Raw genomic sequence first — 26,505 nt, forward strand, 5'->3', positions numbered from 1 at the left:
AGCCGCCAGGAAAGGGCGGAGCCAGGGGCCCCGCCCGGCCCCGCCCCGCCCCCTCCGGCTTCAAACCCTCCCCCTCCTCTCTAAAGTCCCCAAATCTGCCCGCATCCCATTCGGGGCCCCAGCGCCAGCCTACTCCCCGAAGATCCCTCCTGCTCCAGGAGACGCGGAGGGGCATTCGCAGAACGCCTCAGAGGTGTCTCCTGAGTGGGGAAACTGGGAAGTTGATACATTATTTCTCCCAGCCTTTAGCAGCTGCATTTAGGGGGGAGGGGAGATGACTGAGCTTGGGAAGTCTTGCGGTCCAGGTCATCCTAGCCAGCCCCCGGCCTCAGATCTCGCCCCGCACGGTAGGCTTGCCTGAGGGAGTGTGCCTGCCACTTGGGATAAATTAAGTGAAACACTCTCTAATGCCTAGAAAGAAATCAGAAGGGATGCCGAAAAAAACCAAACAGGACCTGGGGAAGGAAAATACTGAAGAGACGGAAAGGGAAGGTGTCTCCCCAAACGACCAGAGAATGGAGACCCAGGAGCCGAGACGCCGATTTCCATGAGAGGCCACGGGGTGGCGCTAAAAGCACGCGCCCAAAGGTGTGAGCTCTGTTGGGGTTGGGTGGGTGGGGACGAGGTCTGCAGCCCCCACTGCGCTGCGCCTCAAGACCCAGCATCAGCCCCTGACCCGGGCCAACCAGCACTGGCCCCCAGGCCGGGTAGGGCCAAGCTGGGCTGGGCTGGCATTGATCGCCGCTCTGACAAGAGCATCGATTTCTGCGCGGAGAAATTAATAGATCTTCTCTTAGCTCCTCGGACGCGGGAGCCGCCTTCGGGCGGAGCTGGGGACCCGTCGGTCCAAGGAGCCGCGCAACCTGAAAGCCCCGGGTCCCTAGCACCAGCCAGAAGACAGATCCCATCCCCTCCACACCGCGGGTCTCAAACAGAGGAAAGGGGGGAAAAGAGAGTCCGGGTGCAGGGACTCTTGAAGAGGGGAGGGCAGACAAGTCCCGCAAGGTACCTGCGAGGGAAGCCATCGGAGGGGAGAGTTCTCTCCAGGGCCCCAGCACAGACTGTCTCCCAGTCCCCCCCACCCTCCCCGCAGAGACAGACTGATCAGCCTGTATTCAGGAAGAGGCGGACAGAGGCGGGGCCCCACGGAGTGACTCTCCTTTCCACGAGGATTTTGGCTAGAGCCCAGGGACTTGGCCAGAAAGGAGCCTCGCGCCCCAAAGTCAACGTGACGGCCTCCTGGGAGATTGTGAGCTGCTCAGAGAGGCGAATGGCAGGATTCTTCCGGAGACGGGTCTCGTTCCTGCCAGGTTTCAAGCTCACCGGGTCTCGGCTAACAGCAGTTACCCCGCAGGTGTCAAGGCACTGGGTGGCAGAACCTAGAACCACCCCTCCCCGGGGGACCCGACGGTTCTGGCGGCTCCAGCCGGCGGGCTGCGCAGCCCCACTTGGGAGAAATGTGCAGGGGCGGCGGAGGTGGGGAACCACGCCAGCCGCATCGGGGTTGGGGGGAGCTCGGTTCTTGGTCTGCCAACCTTCTGTATTTTGGCCTTATTTCCCCAACAGACCTGTCTCTCCCCCGTCAGTTGTTAGGCTAAATATTTTGGCTTGGCGGGAGGGGCGGAGAGAACCGAGAGGTCCCAGAGAACCAATCCGTTTGGGGTGGGTGGGGTGGGGCGGGGAGGCGGCAACCGGGCGAGGTCTCTGCGTGCGGCTCGGGGAGACACCGCGGCCGCGCGGCCAGCTGGCGCTGGGGAGCCGAGCGCGCCCGTGGGGATCCGGGGAAACCCTCCCGGGCGAGCCCCGTCCGCCCCGGGACCCCCTGCTGCCTGTTCCCTGCTCTCTGGGCTTCTACTCTGCCTTCCGGGTTGACTGGCCTCCTGCGCCGCCCTTAGCTCTGAACCTTATGTGACTTTGTCCCTCGGATGCCTCTCTGAGTCCCTCCCTGTTGCTGTCTGCACCTCTTTCCTCGTCTCTCTGTCTCTTGGTTCACACTGAGTCTTGCTGTCTCATCGCTGGCTGTGTCTCTGTGACTCTTGGCTCTTTTGTTCCCCTGTCCCCTGCTATGTGAATCACTACGTGGGATTCTTTGTCGCTCTGTCCCTTCCCTTCCCCTTCCCTCTGAAGCCTGCGGCTTTGTGTCCCTTAAGGCCTGTCAGACCCTTCTCCTCTCTGGAGCCGTATGGAGAAGAGCCAGGACTGGGCACAAAGCAGGACTGGGACAATGGCAGTGCCCAGTCTGTGGCCATGGGTAGCCTGCCTGCTTGCGATCCTCCTCTCCCTGGGATTTGGCCTGGACACGCTAGAGGGTGAGTCCCCAGTACAGCCTCCTGGAGCCCCATCTCCCTCCCCATCCGCTGGGAGGCCAAACACCTGAGCTTCCAGCCAGAATACCTCTAATTACCTACTGAGACGTGAAGACAGGGGTTAGCTCTCAGAAGGACTTCCCACCAGGAAGAGCAGTTTGTGTCCCACATGAGGGTCTTTGCCTTTCAGTTCCCTGGGAAGCGAGAAGGGCCTTGAAACAGGGATGAAGAGATGTCCTCCATTCCCACTTATGAGACAGTCATCCCAGTGAAGCCTGAGTGAGGACCAAGGTGGGGGTGGGGGCAGACTTAGAGGTCATTTCTAGAGCCAGTGAATGGGAAGGGGGCCAGGATGGGAAGGGGAGCTGAGAACTAGGCAGCATCGAGTGACTGCACCCATTGTGCAGACAGGAAACTGAAGCTCAGAGAACTGAAAAGTCAGGGTAGACCGGATTCCTGAGCTCCTGCTTCTGGGCCCTGTCCCCTGTCCCCCACTTTGAGGGCCCACCCACTGGGGTGTCGGGCTGCTTTTGATTAGTCCCCAGGCTGAATACTTCCCATGTATAGGGCTTTTGGGGAGATGGGGCCATGGAAACTACAAGGCCCTCGTGGAGGTACTGGGGGCTTGGCCAGGAGAAGAAGAAAAAATATTGAGACTGGAAGATTCAGAGAGGGAAGGATTAGGAGATGCCCCCTTCCCCAAACCCGGCATTGCCTTCCAGACTGAGGGAGCTCAGGCATCCAGCACTCTGTGCCTGCCTGAAGGATCCCTGTGATGCCCTCAGACTGGGGGCTGCCAGGGGCAGGGCAGGGTCTCCCCTTCCTGCAGAGACAGAGGGGTTCTGTGAATGGATTGGAGGAGGGGGTGCCCTGAGGAGTGCCAGTCACAGAGGCATAGTCCCTCCCCTGCTCCCCTCCCCACCTCCTCTGCTGCTCCAGGACAGGGCACAGCAGATGCCAGCCAGAAGCATGGTTGTCAGGACAGGAGCACGTCCAGGGAGGGGCAGAGGTGGGTGTTTGGCCAGGGGACCCAGATGTCCTATTCCCAGTGCAGCTCTGCACAGGGCCGCATCCTAAGGGGAGGCAGGCAGGGGTTAACCTGTGAAGGTTGGAGATTTGTTTTTCCAAATGACTCCCATCAGGGGAGCCTTAGAGAGGCTGGGGCATGATGGGAAGTGGTATGTGGGCTCCTGAGAGAACCCCCCATCTGCCTGCAGAGCCTGATTGGCCTTTGCCTGGAGGGACTAGAAGTGTTTTCTCATTCTCCCTCTCTTTTGTGTGTGTGCATGCGTACCTGCATGTGCACACACACACATACACACACACACACACACACACACAACTTACTGGGCAAAGCCAAGCACAGGGACCATTCATGACAACAGGGAAAAGGTATGAACTAAGCCCCTGGGAGCCAGCCTAGCCTGCCCACCCCCTTTTAACCATCAGAGGATGTGCCTAGGTGTGTGTGATGTGTGCCACGTTGCTCAAAGGCTGGGTAGGGAGGGAGCAGGGGCTGGAGAGCTTAGCAAGACTTGAATGGCAAGCTGAGGGATTCAGATTTGACTCTTCCACACCGGGGACCATGGAAGGTATTGCTGGGAAAAGTGAGTGCAAGAAGCAGGTATGCAGCCCATTATGGGGGTGGCCCAGGTACCTGGGGAAAGAAAGGGAAGAGGGTCTTGGGCCCTGGGATCTGAAGAAGCCAGAGACACTCTGGTCCCCAAGGGAGGAGTGGATTTGGGATGCAATGGTCCATCAATTCAACCCACAGCCCCTGAGTGCCCAGTGGTTTTTGCCCTGAACTGGGCACCATGGGGGATGCTGACTAACAAGGGCCCCATCCTCAGGAGAGTCCCTCCTTGGAGAGGGTGACAGAGATCTAGACAGCAATGTTAGGGCAACGCCTAGGTGTTCTGGTGTGGGTGCTAGACTAAGTGCTCCCGAGCCTAAAGGGAAAGTAATTAACTCAGGGTTAGGGGGTCAGGGAAGGGAGGGCTTGACCTGAGGCTTTCAGGATAAGAACTTAGGGTGTTGGGAGTTCCTGTTGTGGCGCAGCAGAAACGAATCCAACTAGTAACCATGAAGTTCTGGGTTCGATCCCTGGCCTCCCTCAGTGGGTTAAGGGTCTGGCATTGCCATGAGCTGTGGTGTAGGTTGAAGACTTGGCTTGGATCCTGTGTTGCTGTGGCTGAGGCTGGCAGCTACATCTCCAATTAGACCCCTGGCCTGGGAACCTCCATATGCCAAGGGTGCAGCCCTAAAAAGCAAAAAAAGAAGAAGAAGAAGAAAAACTGAGGGTGTTACAAGGCCAACGAACTCTTCTGAGCCTGGGGGTATTGGTGGGGTCCTGCTTAACAACACCCTGGAATGTCAGGCTGAGGAATTTAAACTTGAACTTTTGGCAATAGGGAGCCATGGAATGTCCCTTTGAGAGTAAACAATTGCCGGCATCTAGCTTGCTTAGGCCTAGGAGATAAATGGAGTATATGAAGCTTACACTATTGCTTCCCAGTCACAGAATTCATTCATTCATTCATTAAGTATCAATTGAGCACCAGTTTTGTGCCAGGCACTATACCAGGCACCAAGGATACAGCAATGCATTATGCAAAGATCTGTGCCCTTCTGGAGCTTACAGTAAACAAAACAAATAAGTAAATTATATGTCAGCCAGTGTTAAACACTTAGAGAAAAATTAAGTAGGAGGCAGGGTAGGGAGTGTTGCCATTTTAAACAGAGACGCCCTCATGGAGAAGGTGCCATCTGAGCAAAGACCTAAAGGAAGTGAGGGAGCCATTAAGAGGGCAGAGTGTTCTAGCCAGAGGGAACAGAAGGTGCCAAGACCCCAAGGCAGAAGCTTGGCTGGCTTGTTTGAGGAACAGCAAAGGGGTTGGTGTGTCTGAAAAAGAGAGAAAGGGGATGAAGCCAGAGAGGTTGCAGAGGCCCTCTAGACTAGGAGAAGGACATTGGCTTTTCATGAGTGAGATGAAAGCCATTGGGAAGCTTTGAGCAGTGGAAGAACAAGATCCAATGTGTACGTTACGTTTCCACTCTAGCTGTGGAGTGGAGCATAGAACAAAGAGGGGACAGGGGAGAAGTTCCTGTCGTGGCACAGTGGTTGACGAATCCAACTAGGAACCATGAGGTTGCGGGTTCCATCCCTGGTCTTGCTCAGTGGGTTAAGGATCCGGCGTTGCCATGAGCTGTGGTGTAGGTTGCAGATGCGGCTCAGATCCCACGTTGTTGTGGCTCTGGCGTAGGCCAGTGGCTACAGCTCCAATTCGACCCCTAGCCTGGGAACCTCCATATGCCGCGAGAGTGGCCCTAGAAAAGGCAAAAAGAAAAAAAAAAAGAAGAGGGGACAGGGGAGTTCTGTGGCGCAGCATGTTAAGGATCCAGCATTGTCACTTGAGTGCCTTGGGTTGCCGCTGTGGTGTGGGTTCAGTCTTTGGCCTGGGAACGTCCACATGCCACAGGCGTGGCCAAAAAAAAAAAAAAAAAAAAAAATTAAAGAGGGGACAGGTCAGAAGTGGGGAAACCATTTGCAAGGCTCTTATTGTAAATCCAGGAGAAGATGATGGTGAAAGCAGTGAAGGCAGTGACAAGGGGCCAGATTCTGGATGTATTTTAAGGGTAGAGCCATAGGGCCTGGGGGTTAGAGAAGGAGCGGACTCATGGATGGCTTGAGCCTCAGAGTCTGACTGCAACACTGAAGTTGCAATCACCTGAGAAGAGGACGTGGGTTTGGGAGGGAAAGTCAAGCTCACCTTTGCCCAAGGTGACCCATCTGGTGGAGCCCCTCCAAGCTGCCAATAAGGCCTCTGAGGCCCAGGAAGGAGGTCACTCCACACCCACAACAGAGCCCGGCTTCCTCTCAATGTCCTTCCCAGTGTGGTCTCCTCCTCCATAGCTGCCAGGGAAGATGGGGTGCTTAGCCCAAGTTGTACTGATGGCTGCCTGCCACTTGCATCCACAGTGTGCCCCAGCCTGGACATTCGCTCAGAGGTGGCGGAGCTGCGGCGGCTGGAAAACTGTAGCGTGGTGGAGGGCCACCTGCAGATCCTGCTCATGTTCACAGCCACTGGCGAGGACTTCCGTGGCCTCAGCTTCCCACGCCTCACTCAGGTCACTGACTACCTGCTGCTTTTCCGTGTCTATGGTCTGGAGAGCCTGCGCGACCTCTTTCCCAACCTGGCGGTCATCCGTGGTGCCCGCCTCTTTCTGGGCTACGCACTCGTCATCTTCGAGATGCCACACCTGCGGGACGTGGGGCTGCCGGCCCTGGGGGCTGTGCTGCGTGGAGCCGTGCGTGTGGAGAAGAACCAGGAGCTCTGCCACCTCTCCACCATTGACTGGGGCCTGCTTCAGCCTTCACCTGGTGCCAACCACATCGTGGGCAACAAGCTGGGCGAGGAGTGTGCAGATGTGTGCCCTGGTGTGCTGGGCGCCAGCGGCGAGCCCTGTGCCAGAACCACCTTCAGCGGGCACACCGACTACAGGTGCTGGACCTCCAGCCATTGCCAGAGAGGTGGGTACTGGCACAATACATGACTAGGGGGCACAGGGAGGGCGAGGGCAGATGGAACCGGGTGGCCATGGGATGGTATGGGTCAGTACTTTGGTGACAGTTTAATTCTCTTTCATCCTACGAGGCAGGTACTGTTATTATCCCAGTTTTGTAAATAAGGAATCTGAGGCCCAGAAAGGTTCAATAACTGCGTAACATTAAGGCAGTCAAGGGCTAGAGTTCCTATCTTGGTGCAGAGGAAACGAATCTGACTAGGAACCATGAGGTTGAAGGTTCTCTCCCTGGCCTCGCTCAGTAGGTTAAGGATCCGGCGGTGCATGAGTGTTTGTAGGTCACAGACACGACTCAGATCTGGCGTTCCTGTGGCTGTGGCATAGGCCGGCAGCTGTAGCTCCAATTAGACCCCTAGCCTGGGAATCTCCATATGCCGCGGGTGCGGCCCTAAAAAGCAAAAATAAAAAATAAATAAATAAATAAAGCAGTCAAGGGGTAAGCACAAGACAGCGCCAGGTAGTCATGGAGACGAGTATAAGCTGAGCATGGGGTGAAGGGGAGGGGGGAAGGGTGGCGTGAATGGATACAAGGCAGTCGCACAAGAAGTAGTGTGGGGCAGTGGTTAAGAGCAAGGCCAGGCTCAGCAGAAATGAATCTGACTAGTATCCATGAGGACGAAGGTTCAATCCCTGGCCTCGCTCAGTGGGTTAAGGATCCGGCATTGCCATGAGCTATGGTGTAGCTCGCAAATGCAGCTCCGATCTGGCATTGCTGTGGCTGTGGCATAGGCTGCAAGCTACAGCTCCCATTCCACCCCTAGCTTGGGAACCTCTATATTCCACAGGTGGGGCCCTAAAAAGAAAAAAAAAAGAAAAAAAAGCAAGGACAACCAGCCTGGGTTTGAGTCTTAGCTCTACTCCTTCTTGCCTATGTTCATTTAGCTTGTCTGTGCCTCAGTTTCTTCATCTGTAAAGTGATCATAGCGCTGTGATGAGGAATGAGCTATTCTGTAAAGCATTAGGGCAGTGCCTGAGCCGTGTTAGCAGTTCTGTTTCTGATCAAAGTGGCCACCACATGGGTGATCCAGGGAAGGCCGACAGGGGGAGGTTGGGAGCTGGGTGGGAGAGGAAAGGAGAAGGTGACAGATGGGCCAGACAGGTAAAGACAAATACGTGAAGTGGGATCTTCTTTAGGAGGTAAGGTGCATGGAGGGGAAAGAGTGGGGGTGGGGGAGGGATGAATGGATAAGGAGGGGATGGTTGGAGGAGGAAATGAAAGTTAAGGGGAAGGAAAGAAGACCTTTCAGAAACTGGGAGCAGATCTGGGGTCCCAAAGCTGGGGTTATGCAGTTCCTGGAGGTCAGCTCCCCTCACCCCAGTGCCTCAGCATCAGGGCAGAAGAGTAACCAGATCCCTGCTGTATCCACTGGGCCCCACTTCCCCGATGTCTCCCTGTTGGCTGTAAACACAGCTGCTGCACGTCCTCTCTCGTGTATAGTGTCAACACACCCTGGCTGACCCGTGCCACACGCACGGCTCCCACAGATATCCAGCTGCCACCGTGCAGAGTGGCCAGGCCATTGGCCCCCTTTCCCAAATGCATCTACAGCTGCTTGGGGCCACCTCCTGCCCAGGGCAGAGAGCTGAAGAGGGAAGAAGCCTGGAGCATGGGTCAGATGACCGGGGACCACCCTTCTTTTCACACGCTCCCAGACCCACCTTGCCCAGGGCCTCGCTCCTCGGGAGAAGCTGGCTGGCTCAGCTTGGCACCGTGCCCAGAGATGATTTGGGCACCAGGCCTAGACTGGACAGCAGGTTGGGGAGCAGCAGCCCTGATGGACAAGGTCACCTCTCTGTCCTGAGTTCTGACACCCCTGCCTAGCACTGTGGGAGGTGGGAGCTACAGGGAGGGGCCATGGTCCTTACCTTCTAGAGCCCCTGTCTGAAGAAAACAGAACCAGTGCCACCTGAATTGGAGGGGTTTGAGTGCAGACTAAGGGTGTTAGCCCAAGAACAGGGTGGGGTGAGTGTGGGGCCAGGACCAAGGTCAGATCTAATGCAGCACTCTGCCCACAGTGTGCCCCTGTCCCCGAGGGCTGGCCTGCACAGTTAGGGGTGAGTGCTGCCACACTGAATGCCTGGGAGGCTGCAGCCGGCCAGAAGACCCCCGTGCCTGTGTTGCCTGCCGCCACCTCTACTTCCAGGGAGCCTGCCACCGGACCTGCCCTCCAGGCACCTACCAGCATGAATCCTGGCGCTGCGTCACGGCCGAGCGGTGTGCCAGCCTGCGCTCTGTGCCCGGCCGCGCCTCCACCTTTGGCATCCACCAAGGCAGCTGTCTGGCCCAGTGCCCTCCAGGCTTCACCCGTAATGGCAGTGGGTGAGTGTAAGGTGGGTGGGGGGAGACCCCTGGAGCAGTGAGGAGGCCCCCACTGGTCCAGAGCTCATGCCATACCTTCCGCTTGCCCCTACTAGCATATTCTGCCACAAGTGCGAGGGGCTATGCCCCAAAGAGTGCAAGGTGGGCACCAAGACCATCGACTCTGTCCAGGCAGCACAAGATCTGGTGGGCTGCACCCACGTGGAAGGGAGCCTCATCCTCAATCTTCGTCAAGGCTGTTAGTTCCTGCCTCAGGGCCACACCTCTCCTCCTGGCCACACCCTTCCTCCTGGCCACACCCCTCCTCCTGGCCACACCCCTTGCCATGACCCAGCTAAAGCACCGCTTTCCATCACCTGAAGTCCCAGCCCTGAGGGCCCCTTTCCCTGAGTCCCCATTCCAAATCCTCCCCACCCCACCCCCACTATCATGGACCCTTCACTTTCACTGCCCCCGCTCCAGCTGTCTTCCCCATCCCCAGATAACCTGGAGCTGGAGCTGCTGCGCAGCCTGGGACTGATAGAGACCATCACTGGCTTCCTCAAAATCAAGCACTCCTTTGCCCTCGTGTCCCTGGGCTTTTTCAAGAATCTCAAACTAATCCGGGGGGACACCATGGTGGATGGGTAAGGGGTCAGAAAGCCTCTGACCAGTTTTCTCTATTACTTCTCCTGCCCAACACTCCCAAAACTGTGCTGAAGAGTATGGACTCTGGAACCAGTTCTGCTACTTACTGGCTGTGTGACTCAGGGTAGGTTACCTAACATCTGTGGTCCTCAATTTTCTCATCTGTAAAAATGGGGTTAATATAACACTACTAATTCTTAGGACTGTTGTGAATATTACTTAAGTTGTGATGTATAAACTGCTTAAAACAGAGCCTGAAACATAGTATATATTACTACATAAAATTATAGTTACATGTAACTCTGTATGGTTTGGCTATAATTGTTATCATCTGACCCTCTTATCTGCAAAGCAAGACTGCCTGGCTTTGAAACCTATTCTTACCTCTATCAGTCAAGTCCTACCCTTAATGTAGCCAGGATTTTCCAAAATAAATAAGTGTTTTAAATTACCGCTCAGCCAAATGCCTCATGTACTCCCAGGGGTGCCCCTGCTCCAGCTGGAGAGGCATAGCCCCAGGCTGAGTCCCACTCCTCCCTGTGTCCCCAAAGCCAGGACAGAGCCTGGCACATAACAGGCACTCAGTTAATGTGAAATGAGGGAAGAAGCGAGGCAGAAAAACTGTTGACCCCGTTTCACTGGTGATGAAAACACACAGAATGTGGGTGACTCGCCAGACCTCACACTCCTGGTTGTGGTACAGAGTAGGTGTGTACGAATGGCCTTTGTGTGCTGGCGTGGGTGGACTGCTGAGTGCCCCTCCTTTCCTGTGCCCTCAGTGCAGCCCCTTCTGGATGAACCCGTAAGACATCCCCTTCCTCACCCCTTGCTCCCACCTGCCGTGCAGAGCAAGGTCCCCTGGCCTCCCCCAGGAACTACACTCTGTACGTGCTGGACAATCAGAACCTACAGCAGCTGGGGTCCTGGGTGGCTGAGGGGCTCACGATTCCTGTGGGGAAGATCTACTTCGCCTTCAACCCACGCCTTTGCTTGGAGCACATCTACCGCTTGGAGGAGGTGACAGGCACCAGAGGACGGCAAAACAAGGCGGAGATCAATCCCCGCACCAATGGAGACCGAGCTGCCTGTGAGGCCCTACACCCCAACCCCAGAACAAGCAGCCATCCTGGCAATGAGAGACCCCTAGAAACACCCAGATGCACACACACGCAGACATGCACCCACACTGAAACACACCAGACACGCCCCCGGGTAGGAGGGTACGCTTGAAGAGGACAGTGTGTTAAATTCTCAGAGGCCACGATGGGGGGTGGCACGCCTCGGTGTCAGAGTGGGAGCCTGGGAGTAGGCGGCTCAAGCGGGAAGCGGGTGTTCTCAACGCGGTTAAGAGCAGGTCTTCGCCCTTCACCCCGCGCAGGCCAAACTCGCACCCTGCGCTTTGTGTCCAACGTGACAGAGGCCGACCGCATCTTGCTGCGCTGGGAGCGCTACGAGCCGCTGGAGGCTCGCGACCTACTCAGCTTCATCGTCTACTACAAGGAGTCGTGAGTGGCGAGGGAGGGGCCAGAGCGGGGCGGGGCCATAGAAGGTGGAGCCAGAGCTGGGCGGAGCCAGAGAGGCCAGGTCTGAGCCCCACCCCGTCCGATTTTTTTTTTTTTTTTTCCCTGTCTTTTTAGGGCCTCACCTGCGGTATATGGGACGTTCCCAGGCTAGGGGTCGAATCGGAGCTGTAGCCGCCAGCCTACATCACAGCCACAGCAACGTGGGATGCGAGCCGTGTCTGCGACCTACACCGTAGCTCACAGCAATGCCGGATTATCGAGGGCAGGGATCGACCCCGCGTCCTCATGGATGCTAGTCGGGTTCCTTAACCGCTGAGCCAAGATGGGAACTCCCCCACCAGGGCGATTTGTTTGCTGCAGGTGAAGGCAGAGCCAGCAAGCGAGGAACAACCCCCTTCCCAGCTCGCACTCCCTTGTAGGGTCCTTGTCTCTCCCTCACCTTTTCATCCCTCTGTGCCTCAGTTTCACCTCACCAAGTAACTAGGAGAGGATAATCAGGATTTCTGAGAGCCCAGGAGAGGCGCCCTGCTGGGAGGTCTTGGATAATTAAACTTCAATTCACTATGCTAATGTTTTGTACTGACCACACGCTCCTGCCCCAGCAGCGGTTTGGGAAGTACCCACTAATTTGGCCAATCTTCTGCACATCTTTGCCAGCATTTCATTAAAGCCTGAGAAAGGGAGGGAGCAGGGACAACCAAGGACCAGCTGCTCTTTTCTTCGGAGAGAGTGTACTGACCATAGCAGGATGGATGGTGGTTAGACCACAGGAAGGACTTCTCCAAAAACATGGCCAGGAGTCAAAAATAGAAATCCTTAGAGAGGAGAGATGGTTTAGGGAAAGCAAGCTGGGAGGGCAGGAGTGAGGAGTACTCGCCCTCTATGGTAGACAGAAGATGGGAGCCACCTGGCTTAGAATCATTTCCCATGAATTAAAATTGAGAGATCTTAGTTGCCCAGTAGCACAGGTCCTGCGCCTGGGAGGAAGGGAGGGAAGTCAACTATGTGAGCCCTGCTCAAACGGCCAAGGCTCTCCCAGGCCTCAGTGGAAGGTGAAGGACTCTAGCATGGAAAACTGCATAGTGTGTTAAATACAGATTCCTGGGCCTCACCCCCACAGACTCTCATTCCTGGGCAAGGCCTATATATGTGCATTTCTAAAAAGCTCCCAGGTGGCGTTCCTGCTGTGGCATGATGGGATCGTCTTGGGAGCACTGGGACGCAGGTTTGATTCCCGGCCCAGCACAATGGGTTAAGAGTCCTGCGTTGCAATAGCTGCAGCCTAGGTGGCGACTGTGGCTCAGATCTGATCACTGGCCCCGGGGAACTCCATATGCCACGGAGCAGCCAAAAATAAAAATAAATAAAATAAAAAGCTCCCAGGTAATGCTGAATCTTCTGGTCCATGGACCACATGTTGAGGAGTTCTAACATGACCTGCAATGTAAATGCCTCTCTGCTTCCCACCCCTACTCCCCCACTGGCCTGTGCAGTTCACATTCTGCATAACTATACCCGGGCTAACCTTGTGCTCAAAGGGCAAAGAAGCTTAGAGGTCCTTAGGGGAAACTCTCCTAATGTTTGCCTTGTAGTGTGGCTGTGGCACTCACTCACTGAGTGAGCCTGCTTCGAGCTGGAATTGAGCCAGGATCCAGCTCTGAGCAAGTTCACTCAGTGAGTGTGTCAAGCCCCAAGGCACCTGCCCCAACATGCAGACCCATGCCTGCTTCTGAATGCTCTCACGCATACTGGAAGAAGAACGACCACACAGTCTCTGAGGGATTCAGAGTGGACAGGAGTACTAGAAACTGGGGTTGGGGCTGAGCAGCCCCTCATCTCTAGGGGTGGGGTGTTCAGCCCATTCCAGAATGCCACAGAGTACGTAGGTCCAGATGCCTGTGGGACCCAGAGCTGGAACCTACTGGATGTGGACCTGCCCCTAAGCCGCACCCAGGAGCCAGGGGTGACCCTAGCCCCACTCAAGCCCTGGACACAGTACGCGGTGTTTGTGCGGGCCATCACGCTGACCACAGCAGAGGACAGTCCCCACCAAGGGGCCCAGAGCCCCATCATCTACCTCCGAACCCTGCCCGCAGGTAGGTTGCAGCCTTTGAAGCTGGGTTGGGAACTAGATGCCTGGGTCCTAGTGAGAATGGGGGACCCAGGCACCAGAAAGAGAAGCTGGGTCTCTGAACCCCTGGCCTATAGAGGCTGAGAGGCCAGACCTCAGAGAGAGGGCCCCGTTATCAGACAGTATTTGAAAGGGGGATCTGTGGCCCCTCAGTTGTACCCTACTCATGCCCCCAGCGCCCACAGTGCCCCAGGATGTCATCTCCACGTCCAATTCCTCCTCCCACCTGCTGGTGCGCTGGAAGCCACCGACCCATCGCAACGGAAACATCACCTACTACCTGGTGCTGTGGCAACGTCTGGCAGAGGACAGCGACCTCTACATTAATGACTACTGCCACCGTGGTGCGCACGGAGGAGGCGTGGGCTGGGGAGGTTGGACTGCGGGCCGCGGACCCGGACGCTGCAAGTCTGACTAATTCCTTTCTCACCGCCGCGCCAGGCTTGCGGCTGCCCACAAGCAACAACGACCCCCGCTTCGACCGCGAAGACGGGGAACTCGAGGCCGACAGGGAGCCCGGCTGCTGCCCTTGCCAGCATCCACCTCCTGGGCAGGTCCTGCCACCGCTGGAGGCGCAGGAAGCTTCGTTCCAGAAGAAGTTTGAAAACTTTCTACACAATGCCATCACCATCCCCAAGTGCGTCTCGAGCTGGGCGGGGCGGCCGGGATGCTGATGGGCGGGGTCTGTGAGGGCGGGTCTGGGGCGGGGTAGAGGTTTGGGGGCGGGGCCTGGATTGTGGGTGTGTTTGGAGGCTGTGTACCGTTGCAGAGGCACAGGGGCGCGTTCCAGGCGGGCCTGACAAGGCCTTGCCTGGTCTCCCCAGATCCCCTTGGAAGGTGACATCCATCAATAAAAGTCCTCAAAGGTGAGTCGGGGTGGAGCAGGGGCTGAGGGCGTGGCTCCCGGGGCGAGGCCATGGCTCTGACTTGCGACCTCTCCAGGCACTCTGGGAGGAACCGCCGGGAAGCCGGGACCCTCCGGCTTGGGGGGAACAGCTCCGATTTCGAGATCCAGGAAGACAAAGTGCCCCGGGAGCGAGCGGTGCTGAGGGGCCTGCACCACTTCACGGAATACCGGATCGACATCCATGCCTGCAACCACGCGGCGCACACCGTGGGCTGCAGCGCTGCCACCTTCGTCTTTGCCCGTACCATGCCCCACAGTAAGTGATCCTCTCCCAGCTCTACCCTTCCCCCGCCGCCGACCCCAAGGACCCTATCCAATCAGTGCTCCAACTAGCCAGTTTGACCTCCCGCCACCATCATGGCCTCGCTTTGCCTGCCCCTCCCAGGACTCATAATCCTGGCTTTCTCAAACCTCCCAGTAGAGCCCCCCTGGCTTCGAGCTGCCTGATGCCCTCTCCCGCAGGAGAGGCTGATGGTATCCCAGGGAAGGTAGAGTGGGAGACAGCTAGCAAGAGCAGTGTCCTCCTGCGCTGGCTTGAGCCACCAGACCCCAATGGACTCATCCTCAAGTATGAAATCAAGTACCGCCGCTTGGGAGAGGTTGGTATCCCAGGAGCACCCGACCCTGGCCCCAATTTGTGCCTCCATCCTCTTCCCAGCATGCTGTTCTGTGTTGCCCTCAGGAGGCCACAGTGTTGTGTGTGTCCCGCCTGCGATATGCCAAGTTTGGGGGTGTCCACCTGGCCCTGCTGCCTCCTGGAAACTACTCTGCCAGAGTTCGGGCGACCTCATTGGCTGGCAATGGCTCCTGGACAGACAGTGTTGCTTTCTACATCCCTGGCCCAGGTAAGACGAGAGCCTCTGTCCCAGAACTGGGTCCCCAGCCACATGTCCCATTGTGAAAACCACAGGCCCCCCACCCCACCCCTCCCCCACCCTCATTTCCCACTGTGGCAAGAGAAGTGTCCTCTAATCTCTGACTTCTCTCTCGTCTTGTTTTGTTCTGACTTCTTCATCTTTGACCTGACCCTTTGCTGCCCTCTGGCCACCAGAGGAGGAAGACTCTGGGGGGCTGCATGTCCTTCTCACTGCCACTCCCGTGGGGCTCATGCTGCTCATCATTCTTGCTGCCCTTGGTTTCTTCTATGGCAAGAAGAGGTGATGACAAGTCACTGATTCCTAACCCCCTTCTGTCCCTGAGCCCTCATCATAAGGTCAGTGCAATCAGAGAGTAGTAGATGAGACAGCAGAAAGGACTTCCTTAGAAGCAGTAACTCTTCCCCCAGGACAGCATGAAGGAGACCTACCTTTCAGTTAGGGTGGCCAGCTCATCCACGTTTTCCTGGGACTTCCCTGATTTTAGTAGTAAAAGCCTCACATCCTGGGGAACCTCTCAGTCTGAACACACTGGGAGTTGGTCACCACACTCTCAGCCTGAGAACTAATGAAACTGCTCCTATGATAGCAGAGGGGAGAAGCAGGAGACCTCAGGCTGTGCCTGGGGTTCTTGATGTCAGATCCCCCTGGGGCCTAATACAGGCAGGAACTGGGGGCAGGACTGTGATTAGCAGGGTTCTGAGGACTAGCTGGGGAGACAGGAACCCCTCTGCTCCTGTCCTCCCTATTCCCAGCCCTTCAGATCCCAAGTCCCAGGACTAGGACGAAGACTAGCTTGGAAAGTGTGTGGGGTTCCCCAGAGGTCACCCAGATCAGGGCTGGGAGGATGGTCAGTAACTTCTCTCCTCCTCCTTGCAAAGTCCCTCTTCCCTGTCCTCTGAAATTGCTCCTTCCTTCTTGAGGACCCTGCCAGCCTGACCCCCTCACCCCCCATTGCAGAAACCGCACCCTGTATGCCTCTGTGAATCCGGAGTACTTCAGCGCCTCTCATAGTAGGTCTGGAGGTGGGTGGACAGGTGGTGTGGGCAAGGGAGACAGGAGGAGAGAAGAGGTGGACTTCCAGACCATCTTGGAGAAGGCAGCCTGGGGACCCCAGCCCTTCGGAAGAGAAGAGAAGTGGGTGGAGGGGTGGCAGAGAGTGGTATCCTTGCCTGGTGACCCCCACTTTCTCTCAGTGTACATCCCTGATGAGTGGGAGGTGCCTCGGGAGCAGATCTCCATAATCCGGGAACTGGGCCAGGGCTCTTTCGGGATGGTATATGAGGGGCTGGCACAAGGACTTGAGGTTGGAGAGGAGTCCACGCCCGTGGCCCTGAAGACGGTGAATGAGCTGGCCAGCCCCCGAGAACGCATTGAGTTCCTCAAGGAAGCCTCTGTCATGAAGGCATTCAAGTGTCACCATGTGGTAAGGGAGGGGCAATGGCATTTTCAGAGTCAAACTTAAGGGGAGTTCCCTGGTAGCTCAGTGGGTTAAGGGTCTGGTGTTGTCACTGCTGTGGCTCTAGTCACTGTGTGGCTCTAGTTACTGCTGTGGCGCAGGTTTCATCGCTAGCCCAGGAACTTTCACATGCTGTGTGTGCAGTCAAAAAAAAAAAAAAATTGGGGTGAAGGTCATGTGGTAAGAAGGATAAGGTCACAGATGAGGTCAGGGCATTTTCAAGGTCAGAGTCAAGATTGTGGTTAGGATCCTAGTTGGGGTAAAGGCCATTGCTGGAGTAAGAGTCAAAGTAGGGAGTTCCCGTTGTGGCGCAGAGGTTAATGAATCTGACTAGAAACCATGAGGTTGCGGGTTCGATCCCTGGCCTTGCTCAGTGGGTTAAGGATCTGGTGTTGCTGTGAGCTGTGGTGTAGGTTGCAGACGCGGCTTGGATCCCACGTTGCTGTGGCTCTGGCGTAGACTGGGGCTACAGCTCCAATTAGACCCCTAGCCTGGGAACCTCCATATGCTGAGGGAGCAGCCCAAGAAAAGGCAAAAAGACAAAAAAAAAAAAAATAGCCAAAGTAGGATCATGGTAGGGCTGTGGTAAAATCATGACTAGGGCAGATCAGTCATGGTTGCTGGTCAATATTGAGTGTTCAGATCATTGTAAGGGTCATGATCGGGATTGAGGTCAGAGTTGAGCCAATCATGAGGATTGAAATGATAGTCAGATGCAATCAAGGTCATGGGTTAGAGTCAGGGTCACTGTCAGGTCAGGGTCACTGTTAGGATTAGGGTTATGGTCATGGTTCGAGTTAGGAGGGGTGATGTCTGGTCAGGATGTGGTCACAGCCGGACAAAGCTTTGGCCAGGTGGTTCAAGGGGAGCTGGATGGACTGCAACCAGGTTCTTTGTCCTTCCCAGGTACGTCTCCTAGGTGTGGTGTCTCAGGGCCAGCCAACTCTGGTCATCATGGAGTTAATGACCCGAGGGGACCTCAAGAGCCATCTTCGATCTTTGCGGCCTGAGGCAGAGGTGGGGACCAGGAAGACCCCGGTGAGGGGCTGAGGACTTAGGCACAGCTCTAGGGGTGATCCTTAGGCACGAGTCCAGCCTCCAGGTTCCTTCCTCAGCAGCCCCCTCTCTTGGCTCCAGAACAACCCAGGGCTCCCACGGCCAGCCCTGGGAGACATGATCCAGATGGCTGGTGAGATTGCAGATGGCATGGCCTACCTCGCTGCCAACAAGTTCGTGCACCGGGACCTAGCAGCCCGAAATTGCATGGTGTCCCAGGACTTCACCGTCAAGATTGGGGGTATAGAGGGGGCCAGGTGGGGTAGAGGGACTCCCCCTGAGCTAGGCTTGAGGAGACTCAGGCCTGGCCCACAGCTCTGTCCCTGGTAGCCCCCGACCCTGGATCTCCATCTCCTCGTCCGAGGGCAGTGGGATTTGGCTGGGATGATCCCTGAGGTCACGGAGCCCTCACAGTCCGGGAGTCTCGGAGACTGGAGATAGAGAGGCTTGGGAAAGGTATTCCTGGGGCAGGAGCTGGTGCGTAGCTGTGCTGCCCCACACCCCGTCCCCCCCCCTCACTTTCCAGACTTCGGGATGACTCGAGACGTGTACGAGACAGACTATTACCGCAAGGGCGGGAAGGGGCTGCTGCCTGTGCGCTGGATGGCCCCCGAGTCCCTCAAAGATGGAATCTTCACCACCCACTCGGATGTCTGGTGGGGCCTGGCTGGAGCAGAGGGTTCAGGGGATGTGGAGGCAGGGTCTCGGGGCGCACTCCTTAAGGGGTGCTGAGCAGCCTGAAGAGTTCTGGGCTCAGGCCCTCCTCCCGTGTCCTCCAGGTCCTTTGGCGTGGTGCTCTGGGAGATTTCAACCCTGGCTGAACAACCCTACCAGGGTCTCTCCAATGAGCAGGTGCTCAAGTTTGTCATGGATGGCGGGATCCTAGAGGAGCTGGAGAGCTGTCCGGTTCAGCTGTGAGTGCCCCAACCCCCAAGCCCGCAGCTGCCTCACCTCTGCCCAGCCCACTCCTGCCCCGCCCCGTAATTCTGACCCACATCCTCTGATACTTTTACTTACACTGACCCCCAGCTCTGAGCTGTCCAACTCGAAACCCCACTACAACCCCCATGTACCCCCCTGTGACCCTTGCAGACAGAATTGCCCCTACCCGGTCTCTCACACGGATCGGCCCTCTCAGTGCAGGAGGCTGGGGGGGTGCACCCCGCTGACACGGCCCCCATCCCCACCAGGCAGGAGCTGATGCACCGCTGCTGGCAGCAGAACCCACGCCTGCGCCCAACCTTCACCCACATCCTGGACAGCATACAGGAGGAGCTGCGGCCCTCCTTCCGCCTCCTTTCCTTCTACCACAGCCCAGAGTGCCGGGGGGCCCGGGCCTCCCTGCTGCCCACAGATACCGAGCCTGACGTCCCGCCAGCCCCCAAAGAGGCTTCCTCAGACTTCAGCCCCCAAAATGGGGGTCCAGGGCACTGAGGGGCACCCCATTCCCTGGCTGATGGGCCTCCCACAGGCAGAGAGGAAGGGACCTGACCTTTGCAGCCATGAGGGGTTGCGATGTTCACACTTCCACCCCATGCTGAGATGGGGCGTGGCGAGGGGGCAAGGGGGGGTGCAGAGAGCAGGAGCAGGCAAGACAGAGGGTGACAGGGTGAGCAGAGCAGAGTCGTGGTAGGAAAGGTTTTTTTCGGGAGTCGGAGTTCTCCATGAGAAAGTAAGAAAGGCCTTGGTAGGAGGAGCAGAGATTAGACCAAGGACAAGATGTCCTGGCCACGTCCCCCACCCAACCCCCTCAAGGAGAGAGCCTACTCAGACTAAGAACAGAGGCCTGCCCATCCCTGAAGCAGAATCTGGGGAGCCCTACCCTTGGTCTTGGGGCTCCTATGGAATCTGGGCCCATCAATATGCTTGACACCAGATGAGCAACCAGATCACCTGGAACCCTCTCTGTCTGTGTTTGGGATGCTGGGGATGGGCATCCACGTGACTGCTCTTCTTCCCACCGCGTTTCACCTCTTCCCTCTGCCCCGTGCAGCAGGGGTTGTGGGGAGAACTCTGGGGCCCTGGTGCGTGCGTTCCCAGCCTGGCCTATGGGCCTGCCCTCTGCCCTTCCTCGCCTTCTCCACACCCAGGGACCCCAGGCTTGGTGCTTCCCCTTCCTCTTCTCCGGGGCCATCTCGGTGGATTCCTCCCTTTCCCAGTCCCTTCCCCTCCATCTCCCTCCTGCCCTAGGATTATTAAGGCCTTAAGAGCCTTGCTTCCTCCCCGCCCTCCCTCCTGCCCCCCACCCCCTGCCTCTCACGGGAAGAGGGAAGAAGGCACAATAAAGGTCGAGGTCTGTTTGTACCCTGGTCCCGGGCAGCCCATTATCTCTCCATCTATATGGTGTTAACACTGGATGAACTTCCTCCCTCCTTCCTTGGGGACTTGAGGTGGTGACCCTGAGGCCGTGATCTAGGATAAATACGCTGCTGTCAAACACCACCTCCATGAGGACCTGAGCAGCCAGGGTTGCCATGGCAGTGAAGAGGGACCATCCTGCTATTATCGGCTGCTCAGGCGGCCAGAAGTGGTGGAGCTCGGCAGGGGAACCTTTGTATCCAGCCTCCCAGCCTCACCAACCCGTCCCCCACACCTCATCGTTAGGTCATCGCTGGCTCTTTTCTCTGGGCAGACATTTCCTGGGGTATGGCGGGACAGATCTCCAGTGGGCAGAACACGGGGGTGGGGGAGGGACCCTGATGACGTCACATGTCCATGCAGGATGCCCCCCCACACACCCCCTGGGCCAAGGCAGGGGAGGCACAGCAGAGCAGAGTCTGTGTGTCTGGCTCCCTCGTGTCATTCCATCCCAAGAGCAGAGATGCCCCGGAGGCATGTTGAAGGAGCACACAGGAGTTGTTTCCAGACTCTTATGCCAGGGCCATGCAGGCACTGGAAGGGAGCTGCCGATGGACGACTTAAAACCCTAGTGAAAGGGTGGCAGCAGAAGGGGTGTGCATGGATCAAGGCTTTTTAGCATCCTGTACCAGCGTTTCCTTGGGGCAGAGGTCCCATGCTGCCACACATTACCACGTGCCACCACACACAGGGGGTCTGGGAAGATTGGGACTTCTAAGCATGCTTTCTCACTCTGGCAGCTGTCCTGTAAACCACATCTCCTTAAGGCAGGGCCTGAGTAGAGTGGGCATAAGCCATCTCTTTGATAACAACTGCAACTCATACACATTATCCTGACAGGGTCATAATGGACAGCAAGGACCATGGGTCCCTCCGCACCCCTGCCCTGCCCCTGCCTGTCACTGGAGGCTAAGGCAACAGTGACCCCTAACGGTCACTGGCAGAACCACAGCTAAGGGAGGAAAATCTGGGAGGTTGTTCTCTCCTGGGGCTGCTCAGAGAGGCCACCATCAGAAGGACAAGGGAGGAGAGACTCCACCCAAAAGCCCTGAATCTGAGGTCCACACACTCTCACAGAGCACGCAGGTACACCTGCATTTACACAGGCCCAGAGGGAAGCACTGGGATCAAGACCTTTCCCCAACCCTGGGTTGGGGGGGACGCTGAGCTCAGGAAGTGCTGGGCATCTGGATGCAGGGGGGGCTTAAGGAAAGAATTGGGAGTCAAAGAAAAGAGGGTTTCAAAAAACTCTGTCTGTGCCTCATCTCCAAACATACGCAGATGGTGACTGGCCCCAAAGAACTTTTTGGAGAGGGATGTAGCAGTGCTGGAAGACAAACTCTACTGCCATCCATGTCGTAGAAAAGAAGTAGATTTACTAAGGTAACAAGGGAGTTCCCACTGTGATTCAGTGGAATTGGCAGCATCTCTGCAGTGCAAGGATGCAGTTTCGCGATCCCCGGCCCCCAAACAGCTGGGTAAAGGATCCGGCATTTCGGCAGCTGCAGCATATGTCACAACAGTGGCTGAGATCTGATCCTTGGCCCTGAAACCTCATATGCCATGGGGCAGCCAAAAAAAAAAAAAAAAAAAGATAGTAAGAAAGATAGGGTTAGACTTCAGAAGGGACTTCCCGGAATTCCTGTTGTGGTTCAGGGGGTTACGAACTTGACCAGTATCCATGAGGATGTGGGTTCAATCCCTGGCCTTGCTCAGTGGGTTAAGGAGCTGGCGTTGCTGTGAACTGTGGTGGAGGTCGAAGACTCAGCTTGGATCCCGAGTTGCTATGACTGTGGTGTAGGCCCGAAGATGTAGCTCTGATTCGACCCCTAGCCTGGGAACTTCTTAATGCCACATCTATAGCCCTAAGAAGCAAAAAAAAACAAAACAAAAAAAAAAACAAAAAAAACAAAAAAGGAAAAGAAGAAGAGGAAGAAGAGACCTTTCAACCATACAGGGAAGAAGTATCTTCTCTGTCAGAAACAGCTAGAGACACAATAGGTAGGCCTGGGGAGAGAGTGATGCCCACTTACCACAGAGGTGGAAGGATGAATGCAGTGACTAAAGAGAGAGTCCATAAACACAATTCTTTTTTTTTTTTTTTTTGTCTTTTGTCAAAAAAGACTGCAACCGCGGCGTATGGAGGGTCCCAGGCTAGGGGTCCAATCAGAGCTGTTGCTGCTGGCCTACACCACAGCCATAGCAATGCCAAATCAGAGCTGCGTCTACGACCTACACCACAGGTCACAGCAATGCCGGATCCTCAACCCACTGAGTGAGGCCAGGGATTGAACCTGCAACCTCATGGTTCCTAGTCAGATTCGTTTCCACTGCACCACGAGGGGAACTCCAAAACATGCTTCTTGATTTCCCCATCTCTCCACTCCCACCCCCGATTCAGACAGAACTCCAGAAAAAATAACCTGAAACTGGCTGGGAAGGGAAGGGAGTGGAGTGGAGACAGATGAGCATAACAGAATTACATGCTTACTATCCATCCCCTTGCAACTGTTCTTGTGTCCTCTTGATGAGTCCCCCACCTGGGCAAAGGGATGCTGGAGGCTGTGGGTCTCATATCCCACCTCCTCCAAGCTCAAGACCAGCTGCTGCATCTTTATGGGGCAGAAGGTTGGAGTCCTCCATGATGAGAGGCTCAGAGACCTGGGGCAGGAGGATCCCAGGTCTAGTGGTCTGAAGTCAGGTGAGCTGTGCCGCTGGTCCAGGCCTCAGTGGAGGCAGGACACATTGGGGTGCTCACAGTTCCTCTCCTCCTAGGTTCTGGGTACAGAGCAGAAGGCTGCAGCCAAGGTGGGTCCTAGCTGTCACCATGTAGGAGGAAGAGGAGGCAAAGGGGACAGGAGAGTCATCCCCCTGCTCCTGCTCTTGAGTCAGCCCGTGCTCCCTCCAAGTCCCAGGGAGCTGGGTGGCAGAACTTCAGGACTTAGATGGCCAGCCAGGGGGCAACCCTGAAGGAAAACCTCAAACCTTCCCCTTGACCTCGTGTCAACAACGCTGTGGAGGCCCCTCCCCTGGTCCAGAAGTCGTCTGTCTCTCCACCCTTCAGCTGGGGCAAAGGATGAGGAAGATGTTAGTCATGGCGAGAGTTCCCATCGTGGTTCAGTGATAATAAACCCGACTAGTATCCATGAAATGCAGGTTCGATCCCTGGCCTCACTCAGTGGGTTAAGGATCCAGCGTTGCTGTGAGCTGTGGTGTAGGTCACAGACACAGTTCAGATCTGGCATTGCTGTGACTGTGGCGTAGGCAGGCAGCTCCAATTCAGCCCCTAGCCTGGGAGCTTCCATACGGCGAGGGTGTGGCCCTAAAATAGGAAGAAAGGAAGAAAGAAAGGAAGGAAGGAAGGAAGAAAGAAAGAAAGAAAGATAGAGAAAGGAAGGAAGGGAGGAAGGAAGGAGAAAGAAAGAAAGGGGAGTTCCTATTGTGGTGCAGTGGAAAGGAATCCAACTAGGAATCATGAGGTTCCGGGTTTGATCCCTGGCCTCGCTCAGTGGGTTAAGGATCTGGTGTTGCCATGAGCTGTGGTGTAGGTTGCAGACGCAGCTCCAATCTCCCATTGCTTGTGGCTGTAACCGGCAACTGCAGCTCCAATTTGACCCCTGGCCTGAGAACCTCCATATGCTGCAGGTATGACCCTAAAAAAAAAAAAAAAAAAAAAAAAAGACAAGAAAGAAAGGGGGCTTATTTAGGAGCCCAGGACATTCCTTCCTGCCTCTCTCCTCACCCCCACCCCCAGTGGCTGCAGGTCTCAAGCACCAAGGCCATTGTCAGATGTCAGGCAGAGGGAGGACAGGAAGGGATGGGGTGCTAGGGAGATGATAAAGAGGGGGAAACAGGCCAGGGGCGTGTGGGAGGGGAGACCCGAGAGGCAGGGAGACAGAGCTTCAGAACAGCTCTACATACACGATCTGGAAGCTCTGAGGACACCCCACTCTCCCGGTTTGAGGGCCCCCCACCTTTCCCCAGTCATGAGGAAACTTTGTGCTTGGTCAGGTCTGGGTACTTCCCGAGGGAGTAGAGGGCCACTCAGGTTCCCACCCTTTCAGGTTGTGTCAAGCTGGTCCCAGAATCGGACAGGAGAGGGGAAGTGAGCAGTGATGCAGGGGGAGAGAGGAAAAGGATAAATGATGCTCAGACAGGGATGGAGCTGGAGCTGGGAAAGACATTCTGAGACTATGCAGGGGATTCTTCTTCTCTTTTTTTTATTTTGTTTTTGTTTTTTTTTGGGCCACACGAGAGGCATATGGAAGTTCCCGGCCTAGGGATCAAATCCAAACCACAGCCGCAAACTACACCACAGCAGCAACAATGCCAGATCCTTAACCCACTGCACCAGGCCAGGGAAGGAACCCACGCTGAAGCAGAGACCAGAGCTGCTGCAGAGACAACATCAGATCCTAAACCCTCTGTGTCACCTCGGAAACTCCTATGTATAAAGATTCTTAAGCAACTGAGACAGAGGCCCCTTCCTCTCTGAGAGGCAGAGAAAGGGGTGACTGTGGACAAAAGGACAGAGGTTGACAGCTGGGTCAAGCAGGAGGAGGTAGAGACGGAGGAGAGGGCTCCAGCCGGCATCCATCTCTCCAAATGGCAGTTGGCGTGGAAATTGCTGCTGAAGCAGGCAGAAAGGAGGTGAGGCTTTAGGAAGCCTTCTGGGGAGCAGCACTGGGGGGAAGCCGAGGAGCAAAGGAGGCAGGGTGGCCTCTTTTGGAAGCAGAATTGCCTAAGGGAGAGACCTCCATGAGGGAAGGCCAAGGGCTGAAATAAGATAATGGACACCAAATGCTTTGTAAGCTATAGAGCACTACACGGAATTACTGTTGTCATTATCTAACTGGGATATCATTTTAAAAGATGCTGCAGGAGTGCATTTTGTGCCATGCAAAGATGGCCATGATGAACTGCAGAGCAAAAAGAGCAGGTTGCGAATAATATAAATGCCATTTTTTGCATTTACATGTACGAACTCAGAAACGTATCTGGAAGTGTAAACATACATCTGAGAGACAGGACTGTGGGTGATTTATATCTTCTCTTAGCTTCTCTTTATGTTTTTTAAAGAACATCCATTATTGATATTGTGAAAAACAAGCAATTGGCTTTGAAAGGAATGAGATCTCCTCCCAGTTGGTCGAGGTCCTGGGCTTGGAAGGGCAAGGTCAGAGCTGGCTGGCCCCCTGGCTCTGCCCTCTCTCTGCCTGCTTGGGTACCTCGGGGTCCGATCCGTACCGACTCTCTGAGAACATTTTTCTCCTCTGGGTCAAAGTCGGTTTTCATGAATGTGGGATTGGCAGCATGTTTTTGTCACCCCGCGAGGTTTCCAGCCTGGAAAATGTAAAACAAGGGGAGGAAGTAAAAAGACAGAGTGACAGAGGACCCAAGGGAGGCCCGTAGCCCTCTGCCTAATGGGTCTTTGGGGCCACCTTCTCCACCCATCCCTGCAGGATCGGCCTCCACCTATAAGTGGCTCCCAGCACGGACAGGAGACTTGGTTTCCCCCAGCCCCTACCCAGCCGGACCTGCATCCCACACCAACATCCAAATGTGGCTTCCTTCTTCATCCCTTCCCCCGGCCTCTGCCCACCCTCTCCTCCCCGGCTGTATGTGGACCATCCCACCCCTGGGAAGCCTCCGCCTACCTTCTTCCCCAATGAGCTCCCACGTCCTCTCTTTCCCAGCCTGAAAATATCCTTACCACCACCACCACCACCACTGCCACCGTGAGCCCCTCCCCCAGAGCTGCTCCTCCCCACCTGCTCAGAAGAGTATCTAAGATCGATAGTTCCTTATGCTGGCAAAGAGCTTCCAGCTTCCAAAGTGTATGGAAAATCCACTTTCGAGAGAATGGCAACCGTGATGGGAGAGACAAAATGACTTGCCTAAGATCACAGAGCCCCTTCCACCACCCACCCTGCCTCCAGGGCTGAGAGTATAACCTGATTTGTCCTCTCTTGTGCTTCAGTCCCTTCTTTATCTCTAAATGGCATCTTCAGTGGCAGGTAAGCCTTCTGCTCCTTGCTGCAAAGTGCCTTGCCAGCATCATGGTCTGCCTTGGCCCAAAACAAACCCCATCTTCTTTTTCTTTTTTTTTTTCTTTTTAGGGCCACTCCCTTGACATACCTTCTAGTATAAAGAGTAATCTGGTGGGCTTTGTTTTTTTGGTCTTTTTCTCTTTTTAGAGCCGCACCTACAGCATATGGAGGTTCCCAGGCTAGGAGTCCAATCGGAGCTGTGGCCGCCAGCCTCTGGCCACAGCAAAGTGGGATCCGAGCCACGTCTGTGATCTATACTGCAGCTCACGGTAACGCCAGCTCCTTAACCCACTGAGTGAGGCCAGGGAT

The 26,505-nt window shown here is 55.8% G+C and overlaps 1 protein-coding gene across 6 annotated transcripts; it reads left to right on the plus strand.

The window, feature by feature from the left end:
* The first annotated feature begins 725 nt into the window (after window positions 1-725).
* On the plus strand, window positions 726-20,092 carry INSRR (insulin receptor related receptor). Of its 6 annotated transcripts, XM_085022696.1 has the most exons (23): window positions 726-1,354; window positions 2,151-2,309; window positions 6,286-6,837; window positions 8,907-9,210; window positions 9,306-9,448; window positions 9,692-9,836; window positions 10,710-10,924; window positions 11,216-11,342; window positions 13,218-13,456; window positions 13,668-13,835; window positions 13,933-14,128; window positions 14,316-14,357; window positions 14,434-14,654; window positions 14,861-14,997; window positions 15,081-15,243; window positions 15,450-15,555; window positions 16,234-16,286; window positions 16,470-16,699; window positions 17,639-17,749; window positions 17,870-18,029; window positions 18,315-18,444; window positions 18,568-18,702; window positions 18,979-20,092. In XM_085022696.1, exons 2-23 carry the CDS (start codon window positions 2,183-2,185, stop codon window positions 19,220-19,222), a joined length of 3,948 nt encoding a protein of 1,315 aa, XP_084878822.1. In that variant the 5' UTR covers window positions 726-1,354; window positions 2,151-2,182; the 3' UTR covers window positions 19,223-20,092. The 6 variants fall into 6 exon arrangements, with proteins under 6 accessions (XP_084878822.1, XP_001929559.3, XP_020945319.1 ...); XM_001929524.6 differs by lacking the exon at window positions 726-1,354 and having other exon boundaries at window positions 1,720-2,309; XM_021089660.2 differs by lacking the exon at window positions 726-1,354 and having other exon boundaries at window positions 1,720-2,309; window positions 18,983-20,092.
* Window positions 20,093-26,505: the final 6,413 nt, after the last annotated feature.

This window comes from Sus scrofa, chromosome 4, assembly GCF_054392235.1.
Source record: "Sus scrofa isolate SSC_HxYL_T2T_F1_AM1 chromosome 4, Sscrofa_HxYL_maternal_Yorkshire_Landrace_v2.0, whole genome shotgun sequence".
In the NCBI taxonomy this organism is placed as follows: domain Eukaryota; kingdom Metazoa; phylum Chordata; class Mammalia; order Artiodactyla; family Suidae; genus Sus; species Sus scrofa.